This window comes from Alexandromys fortis, unplaced genomic scaffold (genome assembly GCF_014885135.2).
Source record: "Alexandromys fortis isolate MF-2015 unplaced genomic scaffold, M_Fortis_MF-2015_v1.1 scaffold_28, whole genome shotgun sequence".
NCBI lineage: Eukaryota > Metazoa > Chordata > Mammalia > Rodentia > Cricetidae > Alexandromys > Alexandromys fortis.
Window position 1 is genome coordinate 12,708,452 of NW_026067901.1, and position 21,161 is coordinate 12,729,612.

Below are 21,161 nucleotides of genomic sequence, written 5' to 3' on the forward strand. Positions count from 1 at the left end.
CCCCAAGGGTCTCAGACTGGAGACGAGGTCAGGGAGGCCCCGCCTGAGCCCTGGGATTATCCACAATTCTGAACTCCTGATTCTCACTATTTCTTACCAGTCAATGCCATTAATTTATGACAGCAACTCTTTACATTAAATCTTACTTACTACACAACTGGGTATGGTGTATAGGCCTAAAATCCCAGCATATAAGAAGTGGAAACAGGAGAATAATGAGTTCAACATCAATGTGGGTTGAACAGCAAAAGCCCAGCTCATATGCAAATACACAAAAAAATCCTATTCAAATTACACAGTGGTTGCTGTCTCCTCTAGCACCCTTACTAGCAGAGTGGGTGGAGGGGACAAAGGGAGGGAAGAGAGACCAGAGGGAAAAGTGGCATCAAGTAGGAGGCTCAGAGAACAGTAACCTCTAAACCAGTCATGGTAAGCAGAGAGTAAGTCAGTGATTTTAAACAAGAAAATTTAATATAGGATTAAAAGAGAAGCAACACTGAGGCAGCACATGGGTCGAGCTATAGGTACGCCCCAGGAACTAAAGGAGCACAGGCAAGAGGCTGGGCTGGAAGAACCCAGGAGCCTGGCAGCTTCCTACAAAACTGTGGCCAAGGTTCAAACACTCAATTCTTAAAAGTACTCAAAGAAAATAATGCACCAAGAACTCCAAAACTAAAACTCAAGGGCTTCTCACAGCCTGCTCATAGAATTATATTTTCTTCTATCTACTTTTCTGAGTTTTTAAAAGTTCTATTATAGGGGGCTGGAGAGATGGCACAGTGGTTAAGAGCACTGGCTGCTCTTCCAAAGGTCCTGAGTTCAATTCCCGGCAACCACATGGTGGCTCACAACCATCTGTAATGAGGTCTGGTGTCCTATTCTGGCCTGCAGACATACACACAGACAGAATAAATATTTTTTAAAAAAAATTCTATTATAAATGCTTATTGTATGCTTATAATATAAAAGTATCAACCTTTTTTCCAGATAAGCAATAATTTTAAAAGATACTAATAGTTTTACTAAATATTTCAGATTGTAATACTCAAATTTAACATGCAAAAAGAGGGAAAGGGATACTCTGACCTGACAGTCAAGCAGAACAGGAGCTCCTCGAAAGAAAGAAAGAAAGAAAGAGAGAGAGAGAGAGAGAGAGAGAGAGAGAGAGAGAGAGAGAGAGAGAGAGAAAGAAAGGCAGGCAGCAAAAAAACTCTGAAAATTCAAAACACCATTCTGGGAAAGAAAAGACTTACAGATGCCTAGGCTCAAGCAAGAAGACTGCAGGCAAGTAAAATAACAGTTTACTTTACCAAACAGCTTATCAACTGATCTTTATGTAAACACTAAGAATAGTGCAAAGCCCCTAAAAAATGCCAGCATTATTTTTACAGATTAGGAAAGAATATATGCCAAAAACAACATCAATAGCTCAATTAAAATAACTCATACTTGTGTTTACATAAAATTTGATGACCATAATATATTTGTCAGACCACTGCAATTATTGCCTGAAAATAATACTCTAAATATTATTTTGACAATATAATTACAGTTCTTACCTCAGAAGCAGTAACAAAAAACTGGCACAGTTACCCTGACAACAATCTCCCTAAAATAAGGTTCTCAGAGAAAGAATTAACAGATAGTGAAATCAGAACACTTTTTTTATAATGCTATTTCATTGGGTTTGAACTGCAGCACTATGAAAATAACTTCTGAGCTTCTTATTAAATGCAAATGTCACTGTTGAATTCCAAATAAAAACCAGGGGCTTTCCTTTCCTAGAGGTGGTGAGAAATATCACAAACTTTCCTCTTCCTCCTTGTCTCTCTTCCAATTCTGCCACAGAATACTGGTCAGCTACTTAAAAAAGAAACTGAAGTAAAAAAAAACAAACAAACAAACAAACAAAAAAAACACAACTGTTTTCATTTCATGGACTAGAAGACCCAATGTTGTCAACATGGCAACTCTTCCCAAACTAATCTGCAGACTTAGCATAATCCCTCATGTCTACAATATATTATACAAGTAACTTCTACAATTCAGCAATAAAACACAACCACAATCAAGAAAAAGAAACTGTGCAAAGGATTCAGACATTTCTCCAAAACTTTATAAACGCCCAATACATACATGAAAAAATATTCATCATCATTAGTCTTTGGTAAATGCAAATAAAAACCACACATTACTTTCTACCCACAAGGATGACTTAAACCAAAAAATTGAAAGTGTCAGCAAGGATATGAAGAAATTAGAACACACACTGGTGATTAAATGTAAATGGCTCCACTGTATTGACAAACAGTTTAGTGGCTCCCCAAAACAGGAGCTGAAAAGAGGGCTCAGGAGTTAAGAATACATGCTGCTCTAGCAGAGGATTGACAAGATTCAGTTCCCAGCATCCATGTCAGACAACTTAGAATCACCTGTAATTCTAGCTCCAGGGGATCCAAAGTCCTCCTGTGACCTCTGTAGACACACACACATAATATGGACAGAGACAGGCAGACAGACAGAGACAGGAAGAAGAAAGTAGAAAGGCAGACAAAAACAGAGACAGAATGAATCCTTAACATGGTAATACTCAGGCCCAACAATTCTAATCCTAGGCACATACTCCAAAGAACTGAACACAGGCACTCAAACAAATACATGTACACATTCAAAGTGTTATTCATGATTGCCAAAAGGTGAGAACAGCCTGTGTTTATCAACTGATGAATGGAAAACAATACAGTATTATTCAATCCAAAAGAACAAAATTCAGATGCATGCTAGAATGTGACTGAACCTCAAAAATAAGAGAAATCAGACCAAGGGCCATGTAGCTCTACAATTCCATTTATATGAAATATCCAGAATAAATTAATTTACAGAGACAGAACATAAAATTGTGGACACCAGAGGCAGGGAGAAGGAAAGAGAGAGAAATTGCTTTCCTTATACCTTTGAGCATAAGAAAACATTTTTAATTTTGTACAGGTATTGGTTGCACAATATTAGACTGTTCTAAATGCCACTCAACCGTTAACTTTAAAACAGATAGTTTTATGTTAAGTCAATGACTTGGGAGACAAAACTAAATGATAAAATGATTGCCTAGCATGCCCAAGGCACTAAGTTTACCCCAGTACTACTGGGGGGAAAAATCAATTAGTTAAACTGATAGTACTGAAGCTATCTAAATTATAAACAACTCTTAATGTGTCCTTTAAAAGACAAGACTAAGGCTAGCAATATAGCTCAGTGGTAGAGGCTTTCCTACCATACTGGAGCCCAAAGTTCAATTCTCAGCACCACCAAAATTAAAAAATAAATAAATAAATAAACCCACAGGGATCTGTTCTCTAACATCAATCAATGTATTCCTTCACCACATAGCTATGCTATAAAAGCATTTTTAGAATCTTCCCCTTTCTATTTTTCGTAGGTTATCCAACTCAATGAAGAAAGGATGAAACAATCATTAATCATATTTTGCACAAAAATAAAATAAGTCTTGCACAGGAGATCTGGGATGGCACAAAAAAGAAAGAGGGGAATGCAGAATCAAGGACAGAAGCTTGATGGTGGAAAGCAAGAGAACGTACAACATGACGATAAGGATGCGGGAGGGCAGAGGAGCACATGTGATGCTGAGAACAGATGGCATAATTTCAGGAGAAATCTTCTATGAGGGTGGGTGGGGCTAGTACCCAAGGTTTAAGGGGAGGGGCCAGCTCCCCTCTAATAGCTCCGAGTCATAGCACTTGCCGCACAAATACACCACTAGAAGAAATCAGCCGACAGACAGCTGATATGTTTTCCATAGACAGCTATCACTGTTTTCCAGCAATTACAAAATGGTCTGCATCTGAACAGTGGTTGATTACAGACCTCACACTGATTTCTCCACGCAACACAATGAAGCCTGTTACTTTATCATTGTTTTTAAATCCTCCAACTCTGAGTACCAAGGCCTCATCATAAAGCAGAGCTACAAAAAAAAAAACTTTAATATTAAACATCTTTAAAATAATTAACAAATAAATTCTATGTCCTATCAACCTCTTAACATACTGCCATTCAGAAAAGTTTACAGCCGAGATGTCATCTATAAACTCTTAGACAATGTAGCTAACTTTAAGGAACCATCACTTTCTGTCACACCAGGTAACTGACTTAAGATTTAAAAGACGCATACTAAATCAAATATTAAGACCCCAAAATTGTAGTAAAATGAATCTGAAATGAAATAAATGCCTTGTATGATATAAAAACAGGAGTTAAGAAATAATTGTAAATCAAATCTATTTTAAATGGTTAAACTTCCACCTAAAGGGAAGTATTTATATTACATATGGTAAGGGTGTTGTCTATTACAACAATTACTTTAACCCATAACCTAGTATATCTAATAAGCATGGATACTTACATTAAGATTACATCAAATAATTTACATTTACTCATAATATCTCATTTCCTTAGAGAAGAAGATCATATATAAAAACTCTATTTTAAACTTAATGATGTGGTAAGATAATAATCTTCGTACAAAGGAGAAGCAATAACCCTACTAATACAGAAAATTCCATGTCTTCAAAATAGTCTAAGAGCCTTCCAGCCTTTCAAGCTAAGAAGCTGAGCACTGTTCTTAATCCCACATCAAGAGCTGTTAAGAAGAGCTACCTTCCCTTTCTGTCGCACTAGATAATGGACTGACTAGTCTCTTAGCTCCCGTTTTACATAAGGCATGTTTACATGAATGCTACCTGACACACTATTCCCAGTGGATAAATAAGAACTAGAGGTGGGACTCTCTTCTCGTAAGCAACAAAAGGAATCATAGAGGTGAGTGATACTAGACTGCAATCTGACTTAACAGACTTAACATATCCAGATCTCCTCACTGGAATGTGAGTTCCTGGGGGCAGAGGTGTCTGCTCTGGTCACTGCTGGAATCACACCCATATTAGTTACTTTTATCTTCACTGCAATAAAATACCTGAAAAAAGTAACTTATGGGAGGAAGGATTTATTTTGGCTCAGGGTTTAAGATGACACAGTCCATTGTGGAGGAGAAATAACAGTGATAATTGGAGCAGCGTGGCTAGAGTAGTGGAAATCGTAACAGGATACATGGCCTGATCAATCAGGATGAAGAGATCTCAGGGAGAACTAGAGATAGACTGTAAGCTGTAAGCCCTGCCCCATATGGGGCTATATCAGCCAGTTAGACTCCATGTCCAACCTCACAACACAGTGCCACTAGCTAAGGACCAAATGTTCAAACACAGGAGTCTGTGAAGGGCATTCATATTCAAACCAAAAGCAGTGTCTGTCACATTTCTAAGTAATATAAGGCAAGGCATCAGACACCCCAGGTTACTACTGCAAAGAACCACAAACTAGACAGCTTCAAACAATTACCTTCTACCATTCTGGAGACTACAAGTCCATGATTAAGATGCCACCAGTGCTAATTTCTCCTGACACCTCTCTTCTTGACAATAGTCTGCTATCTTCTTCCTGTGTCTTCATATAGTGTTCACCTATGTGTTCTACTATCCTTTTCTCAAGAAGACACCAAATTTCTTCACTGTACCTTAATAACCTCCTGTAAAATCTTGTCTTCAAATAAAGTCATATTCTGGCCACTGGAGGTTAGGATTTTGCTATGGTCTGAATGTTTGTGTCCTTCTAAAATTCATATGCTGATTGTCAAATCTCCAAAGTGTTGGTAGTAAGCAATGGGGACTGTGAGGGGTAACTAGATCTCACAGTTAGTGCCCCTTACAAGAGTTCCTTCTGCCGCTCTACTATGTAAGGACACAGCAAGAAGGCACCTTCATTGAGTCAGAGAGCAAGCCCCTACCACATAATAAATATGCTGAAACCCTGATCCTGAGCCTCCCAGCCTTCTAGGTTGATAAATACCTGTCTTTATTAATTAACTAAGCTAAAGTATTTTGCTGCAGCAGCACAAGCAGACTAAGAGAAGCTTCAGCGTAAGAAGTTGGGAAGAGACAAGTCAGCCTACAACAGGACAGAAAGGAAGTCATAGTAACTTTCCTCCACAGTAATTCTTTAACATTCCATGAAATACAGAACATGCTTCAGTGAATGACTAAACACTCAGAGCATTAGCTTTAAACATTTTTCAAGATAATAATCCACTAAGTATACTGCACATTACCTGTTAGCAAAGAGTCTTGTTCCACTCGAAGTTCACGAAACAGAAGAACCAAATCAACAGCAACACCAATTGTATCCAGGTTCCTGTATTAAATTTTAAGACAAAATTAAATTAAATACATGCTTTTCTCTAATACTGAATTTCAAATGCTAATTTAATGTATATGCTGAGACTATTGATCAACAGTTCCTAGAGCAGGCAGAATAACAGCTTCCAGAGATGTGCGTATCTAATTATTACCGTATCTGGTAAAGAGAACTTTTCAGACAAGACCAAATCAGTAATCTTGAGATGGAAGGATTGTCCTGAGTTAAATGGAGATCCAATATATCACTAGGCTCATTACAAAAAGAACACAAGAAAGTTGGAACTAAGAGAAAGGAGGCCATATGCCAAGAAAAATGGTAGAACTGAAAGCTGACAAGGCAAAGAAACTGATTCTGTCACAGAAGCCTCTAGAAAGAAGTACTATCTATGCCAACCCCTTATGGACTGTCAAACTCCCAATTCATAAGATAATAAATGTATTGTATTTAAGATTTTGGTAGTATGTCACTGTAACAAAAGCAAAGTGACACAGATCTCTGACAAAGCATTGGTGGGGGGCTGCTGTACAAATCCCTGAAAAGGGGAGAGACTCTGGTCAGCGGGCAAAAGCTAAAAGAACCCTAAGACACATGGACAAAAATCACAGTGCCTTAGACAGACTTCTGGTAGAAACACACACATGAAGGCACAGCTGGCAACGTTTGGAAGGAAATGAGAACATGTTATTAGAGACTACAGGAATGGGGATCTCTGCTATGTAGTGCCAAGAGTCCTTGGACAACATCCTACAGCTGTGAGGAAAGGAAAGAAAAAAGAAATGCCTCAAACTGCCAGTGTACTGTGATCTTCTGCCTACTGTATTTGAGAAAAGATACTTATTTTCTAGTGTTACGGGTCCCAGATAAAGAGGAACTTTGTCCCAAGATGGATCACTATACAGTTTCATATGTAACTTAGATAATCCAGAGGATTAGATGTGGGACTTGTAGCTAATGAGGCCTAGAAGGCATTCTGAACATAAGCTGACGCTATAATGGGTTTAGAATGTGGGAGACCTTAGGATAGCACAAAAACGTATTTTGAACATGAATAATGTGAATGTTTAAGATCAATGGGTGAACTAGGATAGCAAAAGAACCTAAACTCCTTATCAGTTTATTTGTTTTTAAGTGGCCTTATATTGGCAAGAGACACAGTAATGATGCAATCTGTGGTTGGTCTTTGTCCTGAGCACCTGGTGTGGTGTTCCTAAAACCCTTATACTTCCCTGAATGATAGGAACACCATCTGATCACATCTGAGTTTATGCTCTAAAAGCAACTCAGACACAGCTTCAGAATGGTGTCCTTGCTGCCAAAAGACCCAACTTTCAGTCTCAGAGAGGCAAGCAAGATGAAAACTGAATTCAATACCCAAAAGCAATGATTTAAATTAACCATGTCTATATAATGAAAACTCCATTAAAAAAAAATAACATTGGAGTCTGGGGCCGCCTGAAGGTTGATGAGTCCATCAAACTGCCAGAAGGATACCAGGCATACCAGGGAGGACACGGAAACATCACCCCCCCACCCTATACCTTGTCCTGTGCATATTCTTCTACCTGGATGTTCCTAGTACATACCTTTTATAATGACCAGAAACCTTTCTTGAGTTCTGTGAATTACTAAAACTGAGGGAACCCTACCGTGGAACCCTCAGCTTCAAGTCCCTGCCCTCCCCCACCTGGGAAAGTACAAAAGAAACTGGCATTCTGGCCAATGTTTCCAGAACATAACATTATGTTTTAAAATACTGGTATTGGGCTGGAGAGATGGATCAGCAGTTAAGAGCACTTGTGGCTCTTCTATAAGATCCAAGTTCAGCTCCAAAGGATCCCACTCCCCCATCTGGACTTGATGAGCACCCATAATACATATGTGGCAGATACACAGACACAAAAATAAAAAAACAAATCGTTAAAAATGTTTTAAAATTTAATTATTTAAAAAATCAAAGTATTAACTATTATTAGCAGGATTATTGCCATTTCTATCCATTTTCTATAAAGAGATGGCAGGTTTGTTTTAGCATTGACGTTAAAACAACACCACCTTTTCCTCTTTTCCTTTCATCTTAAAAATCTCATTAATCATATCAAAGCCTCAGGTATAAGACTGTCTAAGCAGCCAAGGAAATCAAATGTCTTCTGGACCAGCTCAACTTAACCCATCACAACAGTGATGGAGAGGCCTCGAGGCCCTGTCTAGATGAAAATCCAGGAAAGAAAGGTGAACATCCTGCTTGTGACTTCCAACTTCATTTCAAGTAAAATATTCCTAAAAAAATTAATAGTAGTTGATTCTATAAAAGTAAGAGGGAAAGCCAGGCACAGCAGTGCACACCTTTAATCCCAGCACTTGGAAGGCAGAAGCACGTGGATCTCTGAGTTGGACACCAGCCTGGTATAGAGCAAGTTCAAGACAGACAAACCCTGTCTCAGAGAAACCCTATCCAAAAAAAAAAAAAGAAAGAAAAGAAAAGAAAAGAAAAAGCAAGGGAAAGAAGCTGAGTTCTAGGTGTAAAAGCTGTACAACATAAAGAGCAACAGAGAGCATCCTCTGATCAGTACTTAACACTTCTCAAAAACAGACACAGCCTAAGACAGACGGAAAGGGCTCCAAGCTTGGAGTCTTAAAACAGATAATCTCAGGAACTTATGAAATATTCCTGCTCAACATAAATACAGGCTAACTGAAACATTTACAGTTAAAAGAAGGCCAAAAACTACATGTGAACTTGGGCAAGCCAAACCAAGAGATATGGAACCAATGCCAAACTCAAATCACTGTCATATGAAGTATCAAATATTTTAAGTTACAAATTACGAACAGGAAAGCTGAATAATCCCTCTTGTTAAACAAGAGAATACAAGAAATAAAGGATGTTTTCCTGTAGAGGTAAAAGTCAGTTTTGTGAAAACAACAGGTAATACTATAAAGCCAAAACGTTAGCCAACATATAAAAAATACTCAGGGGGAAGAGTGTCACTACCTGATAGAGTTCTGGTTCACAGAACACTCTATACACGCATTCCGAAGACATCTGAAGCATTCAGTGATTAGCTGAAGACTGGAAGCCAGGTGCTCCACTTGGGAAGAATCCCTGCAGGCCAGCTCAACAGCATGAGTTGATTTCTTTAAGATATCCAGGACTCTCTGGAAGATCGTTCTGGGTGCTGTTTCCCTGGAAAAAGATAGAGTTGTTATAACCGGGATTGGGGGTGCATGGGATATACTGACTGATTTCCAAAAGTCCCATCCCCAACACTGCTTTACCTACTCCAGAGGCAGGGGAATCTAGGTTTGCCTATTCCAGCTCCTTCATTATGAAACAGAAGTTATGAGCTGCAGTGCAGACTGTGTAGCCACGGCATGTGGGGCACTGCTGTTCGTCCTTACATGTGTTCTCTCGCTCCACCACTGAAATGTCTTAACCCTGTCCTCTCCATTCTATGGGCAATGTAAGAGAAGGAGTTGCTTGCCCACATCACCTGGCCAATGAATGCCAGAGCCACAATTCCAATTAAAGTTCTTTGGTTCCAGTACTTGCATTCCCCAGGACAATCCAAATCCAGTACAGATGAAGTCTCTTGCTTATGGATCTGCCACTACCCACTATGGGCCTTGCACTGGGTTATGGGAAACAATATTCTAGAAGGACTATGGAGAGGACAAGAGAACACTGTCACTCTTCTCTTTAGATCCCATGAAGCCAGCAACAACCACACCAAACTTTATACGTGAGAGGGTAGGAGAGAGGAACAGAAGTTTGTAGTGTGCCAGCTCCCATGAGGATGAGTGTCCAGCAGAAAGATGACCTACAGCTGCATTCTCATGCAGAAGTATAGCCTACTATCATTCCAGGGCTCTTAAGATGGAAAAAAAAATTTTTTTGGTGTAATCTGGTACCTAAATGAAAGTCAATTTCCTCATTTCATAAATCCCCTAAAGAAACAGTAATCTGCTTTTAAAGACAGAAGAAAAACTGGGTGACACACGCCTTTAATTCCAGAATTTGGGAGGCAGAGGCAGGTAGGTCTCTGAGTTCAACGTCAGCCTGGTTTACAGAGCAAGTTCCAAGACAGCCAGGGCTACACAGAAAAACTCTGTCTCGATACATAAACAAACAGACTGAAGAAAACCTGCCACGTTAGCAGTTAGATATGTCAGATATTTAAGAAACTCTTAGGGACAGTCCTGACCATCTCTGAGAACTCTCTTCTGTCCTCAATGTAGAATGACAGGATTAAGCCAGACCACAGAAACTCCAAACTAATAACAACCTTGTGCTGCCTGGACATCATCAAAGACATTCCATAAATGTCCCTTCCTTTCCAGGACCAGGGGACACAGCCATGGCTTCTTATGTATTATGTGGTATCTTTCAGTCTTATAGACACAGAAATTCTATGTTTTCCTATGGCTGTATCTTTGATAAATCCAGAGGCAAGTAAGTATACAGCTCGTGTTTCACAACAGTCTGAATTCCACTTTATCTGCTTTTCTCTTCTCCCCAATTTCCTCACTTATCTCTTCTAAGACATAAACAGGAGGCAAAACTCAGAGCCTCCCACAGGCTAAGCAACTGCCAATGACCTACAACTCTACCCTCTTCCCTTATCTTTTTTAAAATTTATTTAATTTTAAGGTACCTGAAACTTGTTTTAGGAAAGAGGCAGGGTACTGATTAACTAATTAGAAACTGAGAAACACACACAATCATCTGCCTGCACCCTCGTCCCTCCAGTCAGCACTAGCTCCACGGACAGGTCATAAAACTTGCACCCAGTGTTTTAGCAACTTAGTGACCAAACAAAAAAGTGAAATTCACCTGCCTCGACAACTATAACAAGCAATCATTTATGTAACACATTTTTGCTGATGATACCGGCAGGAAAATTTTAAAAATGAACATTTACTAGCACTCCCGTGATAGCATTAAGGATTAAGAATATGCTGGAGAAAATACTCAAGAGGGTGAAGCATTGGAGGATGACAAGAGTATCACAAATTTCCACGACAAAGTTAAATCTAATTACCTGTATGTGTTCTGATGCAGAGTTTCAACATTTATTATTTGGTCTTACAAATAAAAATAAAGGGCTGCTGCACCATATTTGACTGAAAATTCTAGGTTCAAACTTTAGTAGCGCAAAAATAGTAAGAAAACAGTTCTACAACTGGAATAATCTACAGTCATTTCTCTGTTCTCCTCAGGTGGCTAAGAGGTGTGACTCACACCTGTGATGATGGAGCCAGTCTTAATTCTTTCAGCTGGTCCTTCACAGATGCCACTGTCCACAAGGAACAGTCTTCCTAGAAGACCAGGCATCCCTCGACCTCTTACCACCTGCTTTACTAAAAACTGACAACTGAAGCAGCACACGTTTTGGAATAAACTAGGGTGACAGACTGAAGAAGATAGTTGTTCTCAAGAATAATGATGTTCTATAATGTATAGAACAGTTAAGTTCATTAACTAACCTACAAATATAATTCCCAGTTTTACAAATCCATTTGTCATGGATGCACTGGGTCCTTATTATACTTTAATAGCAACAAATAAAATGGAACTGAAGATCCTTCCAAAGATTCCTGAAACCCAAATGACCATAAATAGCTCCTTCACAGTAAGCTCACATGGAACAAATGTCAGATACAAAATAACTTGTGTTTGTAGAACGAAAAAAAAAATAATTCGGGAAAGTGATCATTATTATTTGCTGTCCCCAGGTTCTAGACCCATGGGTTCCTGAAAGCGCCATGCACTCCCAACGTTCTGTGCCCTTCCACCAACATACACTTGTCACACTGTCCCCACCCAGTTCTTTGCCCTCAAGAACTTGGTCTGTGGTTCTTATTCTAAGGAAACTATTCTACCACTGAGCTACACCCTCCGCCTAAACATCTCCTTTTTCAGAAATCTCTTGAAGACCATATCCCTGGTGAAACTCATCCACCACTCCCATCTGTACGCCCTGAACTCTGTACTCCTGCAAACTAGAGACAAGCTGGCTCTTGTATCCCTAGTCCACTGCACCACTAACAGATTTTCAAATTTCTACCTTAAACAACAAGGACATCTGGCACAAGGAAAGTGGTCCAGGCCTGCACCATGTTATCCAGGGAAGTCGGTACACATGGAGGCAGTACCTAAGAAACATTAACTTAATTCTTTTTCTTCCCACTATTCTAGATACAGAGACTAGAAAAGCAGTCACCTTGCAAGACGTGGCTCTAATGTAGGCAGATGTCTTGTGATTCCTATTTAGCATATTTCATTTCTCCTTCCCCATTTGTTACTACAACAGATTAATTTTAAGGAGAGTCTATAGCTCAAACCGACTGTATTTTAAACTTCACAAAGATGGAGAATATGCCTTAAATGTTTGTTTCCCTCTACAAAAGCTGAGACAAAAAATTCCTGCAGAGTCTTATGGCAAATAGCTATGGATTCAATTAATCCTACCTGAAATAATGCAAACATGAATACTACCTATTAGATGAGGACAAAGATGTTCTTCTCAACAACAGTAAAAGCATTCACCTCTCCCACTACTCTCCCTTCTCCACAGCCTTCAAAGAAAACTACTTGGCATTACAGTTCTGCACAGTCTGTGTTCACAGTCAGGACAATGTAATGCATCTAAATATGTAATGATTAACGACAATGAAATAGCTGGTAAAGATCAGTCAGTCGTCCCTACATTACAAACAGTATTAATAATAATCGCTGTCAGTTCTACTTTAACCAAACTAACAAAAATATTCACAAAGGCTTTAAGAAGCTTAGCTACTTCATTCGCAGAAGGCAGAGTGCTTATGGAGACAATTAAACTTCAGCCGTTAGACGTTCCTATTAGATAGGAATGCATACCCTGAAGACAATGTAGAAATGAAATGCTGTATTAGAGGACAAAAAATTCCTTTGAGTTACACAAAAGGTAGAATTTCATTTCCTTCAAGTTTCAACACATTTGTTGGTCTTGGCAAGTCCTGTTTGAGTAAAATTAAAGAAAACTACCTGTGATTATATGTCACAGGTTAGACAAGCCTAATATACCATATGTACACACATTTTACAGTTAATTTATCAGTGGACCTCCTACTGAAAAGGAAACTAACTGCTAGACATTGTAACTGCAACTAAGACTATTGCACTTGTTTAAGAATTATTCTAATACCTACCACTGCATTAAAAATAACTGGCTCATGTATTTAGAGTATTTTAACCACTGTTGCTAAGAAAAATAATTGAAAGCTCATAGATTTTTTTTCTAATTGCTGGTTGTTACATAAAACCATAAACTTTGCCTATTGATTTGGTCTAGCTGATCAAAAGCAGAAATTATATATATCAACTGCCACAAAGAGCCTAGAGCAAAATTCTGGACTCCACCTTTCCCAAAACCAAGCCTCTTCTTTGTGCATTCTACACTCTCCTCTCCCATCCAGGACCAGGTGGTCCCTGGCAGCCCTAACAATCCATTCTGCTGGGTCACCGAAGTTGTGTGTAAAGAGCATCTCAGCAAATGTTTCAGGCTCTGACGGCCAGAACAACTTATCAACCCTGCCCTTTATCAGAGAAAGATCCTTAGATGCCACTGAAACAAATGAACACGGCTAAGTTCAATAGAACCCTACTGTGCCAGGGCTGGAGGCAGCTTACTGGTTAAAAATGATTCCCGCTCTCGCAGAGGACGGGAGGTCTTCCCAGCACCTCATCAGGCTGCGTACAACCACCTGCAACTTCAGATCGGGGCTCCAACACCAATCTGCCTCTGAAGGCACTGGCACTCTTGGACACAGACATCCTCCCAAACATAATCCTAATTAAAAGATAAACAAATCTTTTTTTAATTTGTTTTTTATTTTTATTTTATTTATTTTATTTTTTTTATTGAGAATAGGAAAAAAGTTTCCGCCTTCTCCCAGCCTCCCATTTCCCTCCCCCTCCCCCCACTCTTCTTAGTTTTTTGTTTGTTTGTTTGTTTTTAATATTTATTTATTATGTATATAATACTCTGTCTTTTTTTTTTTTTGGTTTTTCAGATAGGGTTTCTCTGTGGCTTTGGAGCCTGTCCTGGAACTAGCTCTGTAGACCAGGCTGGTCTTGTGTGTATGTCTGCAGGCCAGAAGAGGGCACCAGACCTCATTACAGATGGCTGTGAGCCACCATGTGGTTGCCGGGAATTGAACTCAGGACCTTTGGAAGAGCAGGCAATGCTCTTAACCACTGAGCCATCTCTCCAGCCAATAAACAAATCTTTAAAAAAGAAAACTTCATTATAGCCAAGCGTGTGGCTTATTGTGCTGTAATATCCACCATCTGGGAAGCTGAGAAACAGGGATGTCAAGCTCCAAGGCCATTCTGGCCTACACAGCAAGACCTTGTAACATCACAATTTAAATTTCCCATGACTTTCAGATGGCAACTACTTAAATGTACAAACAACCCTTCACTCATAGGCCATAATAAAACAGGTGTGGGTCAGGTCTGGCAACTCCTGTCTTACTAAGATTCCTAACATACCATAGTCCTCTCCGGACCCCACAAAACCATGGTTTCCCCTTTCCTATCATCCTCATTACAATCAGTTCTTCCTCATCAGAGCAAATGCAGCTCAAGGGCATCATGACAAACGAAAGGACGAAGCACAGAGACGGAAAGCCAGCTCTATACCAGATACAAGAACCAGGAAAGGAGTCTGTGTACCAGACAACTCAGGACAGTGCTGGTATGAAAGCGGCGAAGGAGAGGGATGGTCTACTCCAAAAGTGGGGTGTGTACTTTCTGTGACAACTGCAATCCATAGGCATACCTAAAAAGCAGTTTCAGGGAGATTTATAACATACAGGAGACTACAACCACCAAACCTTGGAAATTTTTTCAGTTTTAGGCAGAGAAAGAATGTATTTAAGGGTCTGGAGACATGGCTCAGCAGTGAGCACACCTGCTGCCCTTGCAGAGGGCCTGAGTTCAATTCCCAGCATCTACATGGTGGCTCACAACCATCCATAACTCAAGCTCCAGGAGACCAGATACCTTCTTCTGACCTCCACTGGCATCAGGCATACATGGTACACATTCACATATAAAGGCAAAACACTCATATACATGAAATAAATAAACAAAAAGAATAAAAAGAATGTATGTAAAACATTACTAAGATGCCAGGCAATGGTGGCACACACCTTTAATCCCAGCACTTGGGAAGCAGAGGCAGGCGGATCTCTGTGAGCTGAAAGCCAGCCTGACATACAGAGTTCCAGGACAGCAAGAGCTGCTACACAGAAAAATCTTTTCTCAAAAAAAGGCCGTCGGAAGCTAGAGAGATAGCTCAGTGGTTAAGAGCACTGGCTGCTCTTCCAGAGGTCCTGAGTTCAATTCCCATCAACTACATGGTGGCTCACAACCATCTATAATGGTATCTGATGCCCTTTTCTGGCATAAAGGCATACATGCAGATAAAACACTCATATACATAAAATAAAGAAATCTTTAAAAAAAAAAAGAACAAAAGCACAAGGATATATATGCATGAAAATGTCTATGAAACCCACTTGGTACATTAACCTAAAATAAGTAAATAATAGAAAGAGAAAAAGGAAGAAAGAAAGAACTGATCACAGGAACAGAAACAGAAGATATGGCAAGGCCAGCAAGTAGGCAGAAATCAGATTTTGATTGTTTTTCCCGTGCTGGGACCCAAGACCTTGTACATGATAGGTAATAAAAGATAGATGATAGACAGACAGACAACCCAAGGGTTAGTTTGGTTAAACCTAACCAAAGTGAAAGGCCTCCACAATGAAAACTTCAAAGCATTAAAAAAGAAAACCAAAGGTACTCAGATCATGGAAAGACCTTCCATGTTCCTGCATGGGTAGAATTAACATGAAGAAAATTACTATACTACCAAAATTAATCTATCTATTCAATGTAATACCCATCAGAGAAAACAATCCAATAATCTTTATGGAACTATAAAAGTCCAAAATAGCCCCAAAAGAATCTAAGGAAAGAAGACAGCTGGAGATATTACAATTCCCAACCTCAAAGTATACTACAGAGCTATAGTAACAGAACAGGGGACCTGGAAAGAAACAGAAAAAAAAAAAGCAATAGCCACCTTATTTTCACAAAGGTGGCAAAAACATACAGTGGAAAAACTAGCTATTCAACAAACAGCACTGACAAAACTGGATATCCACCTGTGGAAGAAAAAAAAATTGATCTTATCTTTTACCCTATACAAAAGTCAACTGGAAATGGATCAAGTATCTTATTTAAAAACCTAAAACAGTGAAACTACAAGAGGAAAATAGAATGAATGCTCAGCAAGAATGTTCTCAAACAAATGAACAACAACAATCCCCAATAGCACAGTAACTAGTCCCAAGAATTTACAAATGTGATTCCATAAATAAAAGCTTCTACACAGCAATAACATAAACAAACAAAAATAAATAAAGCTATTGGCAAAGCAAACAAAGAGCCCACAGAATGGTAAAACATTTTTATCAGCTAATATCAGAAGGCGATAACATTCAGAATTTACAAAGAACTACAAAAATTAAATCCCAAGAAAACAAAACTGCCAATCAACAATCAGGCTAATAAAATAACAGACACTTGTCAAAAGAAAAAGTCAAATAGCCAATAACTATTCTTAAAGAGGTTCAACATCCTCTTCATCAGGAAAATGAAAATTAAAAGCACTTTGAGATAACTCACTCCAGTCAAAATGGCTATTATCAAGAAATCTGACAAACGTGAGAGTGGATATGGGGAAAAAAGAACTATTATTCACTGCTGTGGGAGTGTAAATTAATATAGCCAATACGAAAATAAGTTTGGGCATTACTCAAAAAGACAGCACTACCATATGACCCAGTTACACCATTCCTGAGCTCAATGAATCTGAAAAATGCCATACCCCACCAATGACACTTGCACAACTGATGGAGGAAGGTCACTGGCTAATAAAGAAACTGCCTTGGCCCATTTGATAGGCCAGACTTTAGGTGGGTGGAGTAAACAGAACAGAATGCTGGGAGGAAGAGGAAGTGAGCTCAGACGCCATGCTCCCCTCTCCCGGGCAGACACGATGAAGCTCTGACCCAGGATGGACATAGGCTAGAATCTTCCTGGTAAGCGCACCTTGGGGTGCTACACACATTATTAGAAATGGGCTAGTCCAGGTGTGAGAGTTAGCCGAGAAGAGGCTAGATATAATGGGCCAAGCAGTGTTTAAAAGAATACAATTTGTGTGTTGTTATTTCGGGGTATAAGCTACCCAGGCGGCCAGGAGCTGGGCTGTGGGAAGAAGATCGCAGCTCTTACTACACACATCCATGTTTACTGTGGCTCTATTCATAATAAAAGCCCATCCAAGGAAAGGATAAGAAAAATATGGTACATATTTGTAGTATTATTCATCAGTAAATAAAATAAACTTTAAAAATCACTGTTTCTTGGCTTTTTGGCTAGGACCCAGTATAGTATCTAACTGAGGACAATATATTATTTTTGGAATAGGGAGATGAAATAAAAGCTTTCTCCATCCACTGTACACACTGATGAGCATTGTATTATCTCCAAGAATAGGGCACCCCCTTCATTCTTGAACTGATAAAAAAAAATGGTGGGTTTGCAACTATATATATAACTAACATTCTCTACTTACTGTGTTAGAAAAAAAAACACCTGACTATAAAAAAAAAAAACCTGAAATTTTCAAAAAAAAATTAATGGACCTCATAAGTTTAATATTAAATGAGGTGACTCAGAAAGGAACAACTACATGTTCTCTCTCATATACAGATCCTAGCCTAAAATGTACATGTGTAGATATACAAACAGTATAAATTGGGGAAGTCTAAAAGTTTAGCAGCAGATCTAAAAAGGGTAATAATAGGTATGAAGAAGGCTGGAGTACATTAGCCAGTAGTGTTAACACACAGAGGGAGACAGATCTATCAAAGTTTGAAGCCAGCCTGGTTTGCATCATGGATTCCAAGTCAATCAGGGCTACAGAGTGAGAACCTATCTCCAAAATAAAACATCATGAACAAAGATATAAAGTTTCAACTCTAACACAATTGTGGTAGATAATGTGACTTCAGCTTTCTATGTACTGAAGTAGCAAGAACCACCTTTGCACTCCAAAAGAAGACATGTGTTAGTCCTCTGAGGCAGTGACTGTGAAAGCTGTGCTTTATTTAGAATTCCACTGACCAGTAATGTAGCAGGAACGAGACACACTCAGTCACTGAATACATTTATTGAATTGACCCATTCAGAAAAAGTGATTTAAAAAAAAATTATTATAAGGGGTGGGGGTTTGTAACTTGAATTTTTTCTTTCTTTCTTGTTTAAAACTATATCAAATCACTCTATTATAATTATTTAATATGCAAGTTATATTGCTATACTTAAGAATAGGTTTTAGTTGGTTTTTTTTGTCATTACTTTCCTCATATTTATTCACATTAACTGTATATGGAGGACATTTTAAATAGACAAATGAATTGCTTTGAACTGGGTATGTATCTCAGTAGTAGAGCCCATGCTTAGTATACCCACGGCTCTAGGTTTGATCCCCAGTCTCCCTCCCCTAGAATGGTATTCAAAGGGTTGGGCAGTTTTGGCGCACACCCTTAATCTCAGCACTCCGGAGGCAGAGGCAGGTGTATCTCTATAAATTCAAGGCCAGCATGGTCTATAAAAAAAAAAAGAGGATAGATCTGAGAGTTGATGTTTATGTTAAACTTTAATCATTTCACATTACATGGATACCAACACATCACAGTGTACCCCAAAAATGCATACAATTATGACTTACCAAAAACTGAAGGCCAATCAGCATTGATACATGGCAATCATCAATTTAAAAAGACTATTAAAATGACTGTTTTTTTCTCTAGCCTCATTCAGTTATTTGGGTAACAACACAAACAAGTGGAATTTAATTCCATGGATGTAAGGAAATGCTTAGATCAATGAACCCAAACAGAACTAAAAAGAGAAATGTGAAATTAGGAAGGCAATGAAGCACAAAGAGTGAGGGATAGATAGGAAACAGAATCAATAGGCAGGTTAGAGTAGGGTCCTAGAGAAAAGACAAGTCAAGTAGTCAGAAGTGGGGCTACTGAAACTGATCACGAAGAAAGGAGCTGGATTAAAAATAAGGTCCAGATAAGGTGTAACACGTGGCAATGTGAAAGAGAGAAGACTTGGGAGTTGAATTCACTGACAGTCAAGGGAATGCGGTTGAGCAATGAAAGGATTGCCCATGCAAACACTGAAATGAGCAAGATTTAAGACAATTAAAGCAATACACAGTTTACTGTATGCTAAAACTATACTTTTCAAGAATAGAATGGGGTGGCCACAGATATTTAAATTGCAATACTGATTCAACAAGCATACTGTCATAGCATGGACAAAAAGTTGGTTGAAGGGACCCAGGCAAGGTGGCGCAAGTCTGTAATCCCAGCATTTAGGAGCTAAGGCAAAAGGGCTGAGCTAAAGGACAGCAAGGACTACAAAACCAAGATCATGTCAAAAAACAAACAAAAGGGCTGAAGAAACAACTCAATAGTTACCAGTGTTGGCTGGTCTTACAGAGGAAGGGAGCACTATAGGCAGCTCACAACTGCATGTAACCCTAGCTCATCTTCTGGCCTCCACGGACATAACACCTACAAGTACATACACAGACACCATATAATATACACACACATATATATGTATGTATATATCATATGTATGTATACACACAAAAAAAAAAACAAGAGTCAGATGGAGAGACTGATAAGAACAAGAATGGTGGAGAGAAGTCTGACACCACCGGCGACAATCAAGGGGAGTACCTAGCCCTTCTTGAGCTACAAAATGCAGTAGACAGAAAACACCTCCCATTGTTGAAAACCTCTGGGAAAGGCTTGTCCTCAGAAGCTGAGTAGCACTTCTAACAAAATGTTTACTGAAATGTTATTTTTGAATGGCACTAAGTTCACAGGTCAACCTGGGAAAAATATGTTCTTTGTTGTTGCTGTTTCAATAATATATTAATATTTCATCATGTAAGTCTTCTTTAATGTCCTTTGATATAATTTCTATTCTCTGTGGTGATCATGATCATGATAATGGTGACCAGGACAGAGACAATAGCCAACGTTTAAATTGTTCTTATCATAAGCTAGTCATTAGTCTAGGTGTTGTACACAATAACTTCTCGGTGGCAACAATAGAGAAATACCGCTCACACATTAATTACAGCTTATTTAGTCTTATGGCCTAACTTAGAACCTGGTTCAACTGAATAACAATCCCAGGGTTCCTTTGCTCTTCAGTATCCACATTCACAGATCCCTGACCAAGCCCTTGAGTCACTGACCACTACAAAAGACCGGAAGGATGAAAGAACTAAAATGCCCTTATTTGTTTTGATTTGCTGACTCAAATTCTTTCCTGACTACTTCATCCAGTTGAGAAAACTGCATATGAGAGGTGGCCTCACGTTGAGCACTTCTGTATTTGAAGCTGAGTCAGACACCTTACCAAATAGCTCCATGTGTATTCCAGCTCACAGCATAGGTAAAAATAAAGGAGACTGCCATCACATAATTCCTTTTATGGAGGAACTTGATGTTCTCTCAAACAACTGAACTGAATCATGGCTGAGTCAAAAAGCCATATGGCATCTAAGCTGATGACGTGTCTGCGTTTTTGTTGTGGGGGAGGTGTTGTTTTTGTTCTTCTAGATCACTCAAAGACTTGCTGGCCACAGGCTCAGTAATGTTTAGGGAAAATCCAAGTGTATGAGTGTACACAGACAGATTTCTATTTTACTCCTGTGGTATGCTACCCTCTGAAAGGTTTA

General features: G+C 39.0%; 1 protein-coding gene and 1 pseudogene across 1 annotated transcript in view; one reads left to right on the plus strand and one right to left on the minus strand.

The window, feature by feature from the left end:
* Atxn10 (ataxin 10) overlaps positions 1–21,161 on the minus strand; it is a 138,977-nt gene that overhangs the window by 108,874 nt on the left and 8,942 nt on the right. The window contains exons 2-3 of the mRNA XM_050129442.1: positions 9,263–9,454; positions 6,182–6,264 (exon numbers count right to left, since the gene is read on the minus strand). Coding sequence (XP_049985399.1) covers positions 6,182–6,264; positions 9,263–9,454 — 275 coding nt within the window. The remainder of the gene's footprint in view (positions 1–6,181; positions 6,265–9,262; positions 9,455–21,161) is intronic.
* Positions 17,741–17,891, plus strand: LOC126494176 (uncharacterized; annotated as a pseudogene).